Source organism: Ahaetulla prasina, chromosome 6, assembly GCF_028640845.1.
Source record: "Ahaetulla prasina isolate Xishuangbanna chromosome 6, ASM2864084v1, whole genome shotgun sequence".
NCBI classification, from domain to species: Eukaryota; Metazoa; Chordata; class Lepidosauria; order Squamata; family Colubridae; genus Ahaetulla; species Ahaetulla prasina.
Window position 1 is genome coordinate 2,660,156 of NC_080544.1, and position 10,389 is coordinate 2,670,544.

General features: G+C 43.9%; 1 protein-coding gene across 1 annotated transcript; it reads right to left on the reverse strand.

Moving 5' to 3' along the window:
- Nucleotides 1–1,448: 1,448 nt before the first annotated feature.
- On the reverse strand, nt 1,449–9,270 carry ADIRF (adipogenesis regulatory factor). The gene is made up of 3 exons (XM_058188778.1): nt 9,048–9,270; nt 3,918–3,980; nt 1,449–1,778 (listed from the first exon to the last, which is right to left on the reverse strand). Exons 1-3 carry the CDS (start codon nt 9,106–9,108, stop codon nt 1,636–1,638), a joined length of 267 nt encoding a protein of 88 aa, XP_058044761.1. The 5' UTR covers nt 9,109–9,270; the 3' UTR covers nt 1,449–1,635.
- Nucleotides 9,271–10,389: the final 1,119 nt, after the last annotated feature.

Below are 10,389 nucleotides of genomic sequence, written 5' to 3' on the forward strand. Positions count from 1 at the left end.
TGCTAGAAGGCAGCACTGGGTAAAATGTACCTTCAGCAATGGTGATATTACCTGGTTCGGGTAATGAAATGTACCCAAATTTACCCAAAACTTAAAGTTGCTCTAAATTCTTGCCAATTCTTACAACGATGGCCATTCAGAGAAGTAGGAAAAGTGACTGCTGGTATTTCAGTTAGCCCTAACTATTTAGAGATCTTAAAAACTTCCATTCGGATGTTTCATTTTGAAGCGAAGACACCTGAAGTGTCAACTTCCTTGAGATTTTTTTCTTTCAAAAAATTCCAAGTTAGTTAAAAATGCAAGTTCGTTGCACAAGTCCTCCCCTCCCTTCTTCTAAAACCTACCTTTTTTCTCCATCTCTTGGGATTCTTCCTGCATAAAATTCCAATTCTTTTTGATCGATAAGCTTTTACTTTTGAATTCGGTAGTTGGTAGCAAACATTCGGAGAATCTTGAAAAGAAATTTCACCTCAGTCTTTCACATGAACATTTCACTGTCAGTGAAAAAGTACCCTATATGTTTAAAAATGCAAATTCCTTGTCTAGATACGTATTTTAGATAAGTGCCGATAAAGCCTGGGTCACCCTACGATGCACACACATGTGCAAGGTTTAAATGTGCAACTGAGATTTTCTCTGTTCACACTCCTCCACTGGAAGCTTTGAGAAGCCAGTGTCCTCTTAGTTTCCTGATATCATAGTATCATAGGGCTGGAAGGGACTTCAGAGATCTTCTAATCCAAGGCAGGGGATCTTATTCCACCCTGGAAAAACGGTTGTCCAACCTCTTCTTGAAAACATCCACTGATGGAGCATCCACAACTCCAGAAGGCAAGCCGTTCCATTGATTGGATTCGTTCTGTCGGGAAATTCCTCCCTTAGTTCTATGTTGAATCTATCTTCCACCCATTACTTCTTGTCCTGCCCTCAAGTGCTTTGGAGAATAGGTTGACCCCAGTGGTGGGCTGCAACCAGTTTAACAACTGGTTCGGTGATCGTGCACACAAGCACCTAACGCGCTTGCGCGCAGCATTCAAAATACAGCAATTTGAAGCTCAGCTGCTTACGGCTTAAGGCAGCCTCCAGTAAATAGAACAGCAGAGGCCTGAAAATCAGCTGTGCCATGCGAATAAGCTGAGCCAGAAAGAAGGAAATATAGGACAGGATAGCGCAAGGACGGGTGGGCGGGGCCAACTGATCGTCGTAACTACCAGTTCGCCTGAACCAGTCCGAACCGACAGCAGCCCACCACTGGTTGACCGCCCTCTTCTCTGTGACAGTATTTGACCCCCTCAAATACTGGAAGAGAGCTATCCTGTCACCCCTAATCCTACCAAAAGGTTTAAGGGTGAAGCATAATTGCCTTAGCTGTTCATTGTACGATTTAGTCTTTTCACTCTGCAGGATATAATCACGGAAAGCAATGATCAGAAACAAGTCGTCACCAATTCACTTTGAAACAAATTTTTTAATGTTTGATACGGCAACAAAATTTACGCAATATATAATTTAACCTTCAATGAAGGTGTAAAGTACCTCTAGTAGGGTAGCCATGGGAAGATAATTTCCGATGCATAAAAAGATAGTTGGATCGTTTCAAATGCGCCAGGCAAACCAAAAGGAAGACCAGCCCATTTAGGTTGAAACGTTCTTCTTTTCTTCCTTTTTCTTCTCTTCGCTCTCGCCGAAGCTTTTTCCCCACGCCGTTATCTGACCGGTGACATTTTGCACGGCTTTTTCGCCAGTATCTTGCACTGTTTTGCAGGTGTCATCAATAACTTTTTTAAAAAAGGGAAATCACGAGACAGTTAAGGGTCTCTTAATATACAACTTTGCTTCCCCGGGGATATAGCAAAATTGACATTTCCTGAAATCTGTCATAAATTATCTCTCTTCAAAGTGTAGATGCCCAGAGTCTTTTCTTTTATATTATAATCCAGGGGTATCAAACTCAAGACCCGCAAGCCGGATCAAGCCCACAGGGTTCTTAGATTTGGCCCACGGGGCCTCCCTGGAAACACTGAAGGACTGGCCTGCAGTGCCTCTGCCAGTAAAAATAGAGCTCAGGAGGGCTGTATGCAAGTCTCCCGAGCTCTGTTTTCGCTGGCAGAGGATTGCAGGAGGCTGTCACAGCCAAAAACTGAGCTCGGGAGCCTGTTTTCGCTGGCAGAGCTCTCGAGCCACCACAGGTGCCCCTGACACAAGTGATGTCGAGCTTGCCACGCCTCCTGCCCCTCCCCAACCCTGATGCAGCCCTCAATGAAATCGAGTTTGACACCCCTGTTATAATCTGACCCAAACCATGTAATCATAGGACACTGCTGATAATTGCTAAGGTTCCATGATCAATGTGATCCAGTTCACTTAACAAATTATACTTATCAAGAGATATACCATCCCATTCAACCCTTTCTTAACAGAAAACTCCCTAATGACAGAATTTGGCATTTCCCTGAGTATAACTCTGATTTGTTCAAAATGAGTTTTTTTTTAAAAAAAAAAAGTCCTAAATAATTAAACACTGACCAGACCAAACCAATTTGTCAATGGTTCAATTTCTACATTTTTTGAAAATAGATGACTCCTATCATTGTTGGATTTTATTTTCTATGACTTCTCAATGATTTCATCCCTGAACCCTACTTCATCCTATTCATAATCAAGTATGCATGCAATGTAGCCTGACTAGGTGGCTCAGTGGCTAAGACACTAAGCTCGTCGATAAGAAAGGTCTCCAGTTCGGCAGTTTGAAACCCTAGTACAGGTCTCCTGCATGAGTAGGGGGTTGGATTAGATAACCTCCAAGGTCCCTTCCAACTCTGTTACTGTTAAAGTAATCTTCCATTGCCTCTGAGTATTGATAGTTTCTAGGATAATTTACCAACTTGAGGCTCCTTAAAAATTAAGATCACTATTAATCAAGTTTGCTCTTGGTAACCCTGCCATTATAACTTAAGTTGGCACTGACCCGGAAGTGATTTGCTATTTCTTCGTCGGTAAAATTATTTTGTCTTCTCAGTCTCACACATAATGCTGAGATGGGTTTCCCATCCAAGTCTTAACCAAACCTGAACCTGCTTAACTCTTTGAGATCAACCAAGATCAATCGGTGGCAGGAGGAGCCTAGTATAAAAATCTGCCTAATAAAGTGCATTTGATTTTTTTAAAAAACCTGACTCTCTCCTTCAAGAATAAAATTTCTTGATTTGAAGAATTTTCTGTTCTTTGGTATAGGCCAGGGGTCTGCAAACTTGGCTCTTTTAAGACTTGTGGACTTCAACTCCCAGAGGAACTCTGGGAGTTGAAGTCCACAAGTCTTAAAAGAGCCAAGTTTGCAGACCCCTAGTATAGGCCAATGATGGCGAACCTATGACACGGGTGCCGGAAGTGGCATATAAAGCCATCTCTCCGGGCACGCTAGCTGTTGCCTGTTGCTCTTCTGGGTTCCAGCGTGCATCTTCGCGCACACTGGAGCTCCAGAAACTGTAAAGGTAGCTACCTGGCGCGCATGCGCACACCGGGAAGCTAAGCTTCCAGTTTTGCACCGGCCAGCTGGTCTTCATATGCGCATGCGCACCAAGAGCCAGAAGATCAGATGACCAATGCGCATGCGCATGCTGAAAACTGGAAGCTCAGCTTCCCGGCATGGGCATGTGCGCTGGAAAGCTGCTCTTCCAATTTCCAGCGCTCCCCCATGTGTGTGCGCGCGCACTGCCGTTTTGGGACTCTGTGCCGAAAAGGTTCGCCAACATTGGTCTAGGCTAACTGAAAACAAGTTTATTACAAGCAAAATCAAACCTGACTTCCCTAGTCTGTACAGGAGGCAAACTTCTCCAAGTTGGAAACAAACGTAGCATTTTCTTTTATTGTAAGAGAGAAGGTGCTGCTCCTAACTTAATATAAACTGTCTGTCTTACCTTTCTGACCAGTTTCTGTCACCTGATCGAGAACCTGCTGCACAGCCTGCCCTGCTGAATTAACTGCAATCATAAACAGTAGCATAAATTACTGTCACAGTCATAAATTAAATACACCAGTTGCCAAAAAACAGTTCATTTTACATTTTAAAATAATAATAGCCAAACTAGCATGTACAGTAAGAACAATACTATTTAGCGGGGCCTGTTTAGCACAAAAACATTCCTCAGTGATAGGAATAAATTATTAGGTATCTACATTCTCTCATTCTCTACAATTTTTCTCAAAAAGAGTTATGCTTTGTGCATACCATTTTTTTTTTGATCTGTCTGGTTTTGACCGGGAAGGTTGGAAATGCTAAGTTCTATTGTGTAACTGGGTGAAATTTTCAAGGAACTTTGCAGAAGAATTTTTAGAGTGGCACTAAAACCCACACTTTAAAAAGCCAACTCTCTAAAGCCAACTTGATTTTTTGAGGGCCACGTCAGGGTTATGTTTGACCTCGGGGTGCCGGGGTGGGCGTGGCGAGCTGTGGGGGTACCTGTGGTGGCCTGAGCACTCTGCTAACGAAACAGGCTCCCAAGCTCCATTTTCGGCTGCCACTGCCTCCTGCCACCCTCTGCCAGTGAAAACGGAACTTCGTTTTCACTGGCAGAGGGTTGCAGGAGACGGTGGCAGCCGAAAACGGACCTTTGGAGCCCGTTTTCACTGGCGGAAGCATTGCAGACCCGTCCTTTGCTGTTTCCAGGGTGGCCCCATGCGCCAGTCCTAAGTACCCCGCGGGCCATACCTGGGCCCCGGGCCTTGAGTTTGACACCCCTATATTTTTTATTGAAGAAAGCACTTTGCAGTTCTGTTCTTCCGAGATGCCTTCCTTGACTTCATCTCTGGGATAGTTTGGAATTACATCAAATGTCAGCCACAGGCCCAACTATGTTTAGATTCTGAACTCAGCTAGGTCAACCAGGGAGGAACATAAGGGATCAAGATTTCCTATGACAAGTCCTCCGTCACAAGAGTTGCAAACTAAAAGTTCCCTGTAAGATCTTCGGTTGCTCCGTAATCCTCAAGTGCAGAAATTTCCTCCAAGGTTCTTGATTCAGGTTTGACTGTTTTGCTCAGTTGTTGTTGTTAGTTGTGAAGTCATGTCCAACCCATCGCGATCCCATGGACAATGTTCCTCCAGGCCTTCTTTCTTCTACCATCCTCTGGAGTCCATTTAAGCTCACACCTACTGCTTCAGTGACTCCATCCAGCCACCTTGTTCTCTGTTGTTCCCTTCTTCTTTTGTCCTCAATCTTTCCCAGCATTAGGCTCTTCTCCAGGGAGTCCTTCCTTCTCATTAGGGGGCCAAAGTATTTGAGTTTCATCTTCAGGATCTGGCTTATAAAGAGCAGTCAGGGTTGATCTCCTCTATTTGCTCAGTAGATATCTGCCATTATGTCAGGAAGACATAATCATAGATCTGCTATCACCTGAAAACCAGCTGCTATGCATGAGTTGGGGTCAACTTCTAGAGCTCTTTAGTGGCCAACTCAAGCCTTCAGAGGTCATTCCGAGGTCAATCAAACCTCCAGGATTCATTGGGGGTCAACCCAAGCCTCTAGAGATTATGTCAGGTCAACTGAAACTTCTAGAGCAGGGATGTCAAACTGACAGCCCATGGTCTGGATGCGTCATGTACAGACATGCCAACCCCAGCTTGGCGAAGGAGGAAAACATTGTGCTACATCATGTGATGGCAAAGTGACGCCACGAGTTTGACACCTGTGTTCTAGAGGGATCCTGGTCTCAACACCAGCTTCCAAGCATTAGTTAGGGTTAACTTTAGGGCTCTTTGGCAGTCAACTCAAGCTTCCAGAGGTCATTCAGGGGTCAAATAAATCCTCCAGGGTTAATTCTGGGGTCAACCCAAACTCTATAGGTCATTCCAAGTCAACTGAAGCTTCTGGAGTGATCCTGGTCTTAACACCAACTTCCAAAGATTATTTACAGTTAACTTTTAGGCAGTGATGAAATGCATTTTTTTTGCTATCGGTTCTGTGGGCGTGGCTTGGTGGGTGTGGCTTGGTGGGATCATGTGACTGTGTGGGAGTGGGCATTTTTTTTTTACCTTTTAAAGTATTTTTTACTACCTATTCACGCCAACCGGTAGTAAAAAAATGCTTTAAAAAAGTAAAAAAAAGATTCTGAGGGTCACAGCTGTGCCGCATGATTGTCCAACAATCTGGATCCTCCTTTTACTGACCTCAGAAGGATGGAAGGATAAGTCAACCTTGAGCCGGTGAGAATTGAACTGCTGGAGTGAGAGGTGAGTTAGCCTGCAGTACTGCATTCTACCCACCATTGCTTTTCTGGCATAAAATTGTCATTAATTTTTTAAAAAAGAAATAGATCAGGAAAATAGATATAGCATAGGACAACTGAGAAATTGCAGATTTTCCATCATGCATAGCTTCGCAGAAATTCTCCAAAAAAAGAGTTAGGTGAACACATGCAGGGGTCCTCAAACTTTGGCCCACGGGCCGGATATGGCCCATCGAAGCCATTAATCTGGCCTGTGCATGAGGCTGCCCCGCTCATATCACCCCACCCACCCTCTGACCCCCACCTTTCGGCCCCATTGGCGGGAACTGGAAGGTAAGGCCAATGTTTTTGGCCAGCAGAGTGCTTGTGGATGTGGAGGAGGCCAAAAAACGAGCGCGTGGAGGCCTCCGCGTGCTCCATTTTTGGCCTCCACGGCCTCCAGTAGCACTCCACCAGCCCAAAACTGGGTGTGTGGAGGCCCCGCAAGAGAGAGAGAGAGAGAGAGAGAGAGAGAGAGAGAGAGAGAGAGGGAGAGAGAGAGATTAATTGTTAGCTCCTTGGGGTAAGAAGAATTGCTGCAAAACTGAGTTTCCTGAAGTGGATCACTAGACTCCTAAACAACTTAAAAAATGATCTAGTAAAAAGAAAAGTCAGCCAAAAGTGCAACATGCAAACAAAAGCAAATAAAACACTCCCAGGAGCAAAACAAATTAAAGTTTAATTTGTGTGCATTGTTTAATGGACTGCTCAATTAGTCACATGACCACCTAGCTATGCTGACCCAACTGGTCCGACCCCCCCAACAGTCTGAGGGACCATGAATTGGCCCCCTGTTTAAAAAGTTTGAGGAGCCCTGTGTTAGAGGCTCAGAATGAACTCTTAAGCAGAAGGGGGAAAAAACTATGAGAACGCTGTGTGTTTTAAGAAAATATAATTGGTGGACTCCTTGTGCCAAAAATCCATGTTTATGAGGGCTAATCTTGTCTTCAGTCATCACTGAACTCTGGGAAAGTTGCATTAGTCAGTGAAAGTCAAAAACAAGGAATCCGAGACCAGCTTGGGCCTTATAGTAAGATTTATTAGTTTTTAAAAGGCTCTACTTAATTCTTTCTGATTTTTGTCTCCCAGAAGTAAAATTTGCCGCTTTGGGAATTCTATAAGTCACCTTGATTTCTGGTCAGTTGGTAAATGTATATAAATGTATATAATTATTACTCTTTGGAGAAGTTTAAAATAACAGCTTGTGACTTGACAGGACTTGAGTGGAAAGCTACAGAATGTTGTGTGTGTGTGTGTGTCTTTCAACTTTCTGAACTACACCTTTTTAAAAAAAGAGAGAGAGTAAAAGGCAAGATAATGCCTCAGGGTGACACAGTTCTGGGAGGATAAAGATGAAAACCAAACATTCTCAGTTTCTAATAAACAAGAAATTCTTCGTTAAAATACTTCTTGGGTTTCTATTCAATCCACATGTTTGTGCTCTGAATTTTATTTATGAAACCTACATGGGCATGGCGTCCTCAGCATCTGAAATGGGTACTCATGTTATGTAACAACCCACCCCACATCACACCAACCTCCCCCAAAAAAGTTTGAGGGGAAAAGGCAGATTTTTTTTTACTCCTCCCCCCTCTAAATTCTCACATAAAAGACCAGGCTTATAAAATGATTCCGTGCAGAGCCCCTTATTTTTTTTCTACTCTTTTTCACTTCTCTCCAATCCCAAGATGCCACAAGGAGGAAGAAATCAATGATGAAGAAACAAAAGATCCCAAGGAAAAAGAGGAAGGAAGGAAGGAATGCTCCACATTTTGAATCTAGGTAAAGGTAAAGGTTCCCCTCGCACATAGGTGCTAGTCGTTCCCAACTCTAGGGGGCGGTGCTCATCTCCGTTTCAAAGCCGAAGAGCCAGTGCTGTCCGAAGACGTCTCCGTGGTCATGTGGCCGGCATGACTCAACGCCAAAGGCACACGGAACGCTGTTACCTTTCCACCAAAGTTGGTCCCTATTTTTTCTACTTGCATTTTTACGTGCTTTCGAAACTGCTAGGTTGGCAGAAGCTGGGACAAGTAACGGGAGCTCATTCCATTACACGGCAGCACTAGGGATTCGAACCGCTGAACTGCTGACCTTTCGATCGACAAGCTCAACGTCCTAGCCCCGGAGCCACTGCGTCTCAATATTTTGAATCTAGCTGTATGAAAAAATCAGCAGGGAAAACTATATAACCTACCGCTTTATCTATTTAAATTAAACTGTTTGGCAAGCATGTCGCATTTTCTGGCATTATCTGAGTCTCCCCAAAGATGCAAACAAGGAAAGGTTTCCCAGGTCTAATTCACATTCCTTTTACTGGATGTATCAGGAACCTTTGGCTTGCCAAGGAAGTGTTCTCCTACTGAGTCCTTTCTCCAAGCAAACTTATTTTTTGCACCATGGAAATAAACATTTTTCTATCCTTTAACACTAACTTGCACACTCCAACTTAGACACTGGGGGAAAAAAACTCCCTTGACCTCAAGACCTGATGACTTGAGGCATTTGTTTATTTTTCTTGGCCGTGCTACACAAGGCTGGCCACTGTCTTTTTCTGGGAGGTATTTGTAGCTTCCCAATCTGGCTTGCAACTCTCAACTCTTTGGTGGCCTCCCATCCTGTACTACCCAAGTTTATCCATTCTCCAGATCAGCCAAAGCCAGCTAGATGTGGACACCAACACCATGTTGAGGTTGGAAGCGAATTCTCCACCCAGAAAGACTAGATATGAACGAGGGCATTTAAAAGATTCCAGAATGACAAGAGAAGGATCAGAGTCTATTTACCTGTGTCCTGTGCAGTGATGCCTATCTTGGATGTTTCCTCTGAAAGATTAAATTTAAACATGTTTTCTGTCCGTTGCGTGATGTCTGGCTGTCTGCTCAGCAGTAGATTCTCAGTTTCCAAATGGAGCCTGGGACCAGTTGCTCTGCTTGCAAATCTGTTAGGGTTTATATAACAGAGAACCCCGCCCAGAAGGCACACGGAGAAGCTCTTGCCAAGCTCTTGTTTGCTAACTAGTTTCCAGTTTCAAAAGCAAAGCAGGGATGTTTGAAATTATAGTGTTCCGTTCTGGAGGAAGAGGGTGTGGTTAGGTTTAAAAGCATGAGAGAGAGAGAGAGAGAGAGAGAGAGAGAGAGAGAGAGAGAGAGAGAGAGAGAGAGAGAGAGAGAGAGAGAAGGAAAAGTTCAAATGCAGTTTTCCATAGCCGCAAAATGAAAATGATTCTTATCTAGAGTGTTGGCAAGGTTAGGGTATATCCTGGCTCTTCAAAAATATTTCCAATGGGAAGTTTACGACTTGGGGACTCCACGGCTACAATAAAAAAAATTTTTTTTCTTCAAGGGATGGAAGGTGTGGAGAGAGGTTCACAACTGCCAAGGATTGGAATCTGCTCAGCTGGGCAAAGATTCAACTTTAAATCAAATTTGCAGTCTCGTGATTCCATGAAACACAGCCCGGCGGATTAAGATCATTTGCTCTTTTGCTACTGACCGAAGGTCAGTCCTTTAATAAAAGATCTGATAGACCTTCTTTGAATCCGGTAGGATGCAAATTATACAGCTTAAACCTTGGGTTTTAGGGAACACTATGGATATAGTTAGAAGCAACCTGTGATTGAGGAGAAACTTCCTAAAGTTTGTGAGGACAATCAACCCTTGGAACGGCTTGCCTTCAGACGTTGTGGGTGCTTCATCATTGGAGGTTTTTAAGAAAAGAGACTGGACAGTCACTTGTCTGAAATGGTATAGGATCTCCTGGAGCAGGAGGCTGGATTAGAAGACCTCCAAGGTCCCTTCCAGCTCTATTCTTATTCTGGTTATCAACTTTCTCTTTGGCAAGAAGGATCTTGTTGGTACAACACAGGGTTTTGAAGCAGGTCTCAAATAGGATCCCAAAAGCTCCAGTTTTGCTACTGCAGATCTGGAAACCAGATCAGCCTTTAAGTCTCTCGCAGGCCTTGTCCTTTTTTCTGACGTTGCTGATGAGAAGATGCAAGGATTGGAAGGAGTGAGCAAATACAGAATGAAGGCTCTCGTTCAGGGAAGACTGTCACTCTTAGATGTTATTTCTGAGTTTTAACTATGAGGCGGTAACCCAGAATGGCTTCTGGGCGGTTGTTTCTGG

What these genes read in the sequence shown, in the direction of transcription:
- ADIRF (XM_058188778.1), bottom strand. Translation starts at nt 9,108, where the DNA reads ATGTTTAAATTTAATCTTTCAGAGGAAACATCCAAGATAGGCATCACT. An exon ending in CATCACTGCACAGGACACAG is followed by an intron (nt 3,981 to 9,047) that starts GTAAATAGACTC and finishes TTATGATTGCAG; the next exon opens with TTAATTCAGCAGGGCAGGCT. An exon ending in GACAGAAACTGGTCAGAAAG is followed by an intron (nt 1,779 to 3,917) that starts GTAAGACAGACA and finishes TTTTTAAAAAAG; the next exon opens with TTATTGATGACACCTGCAAA.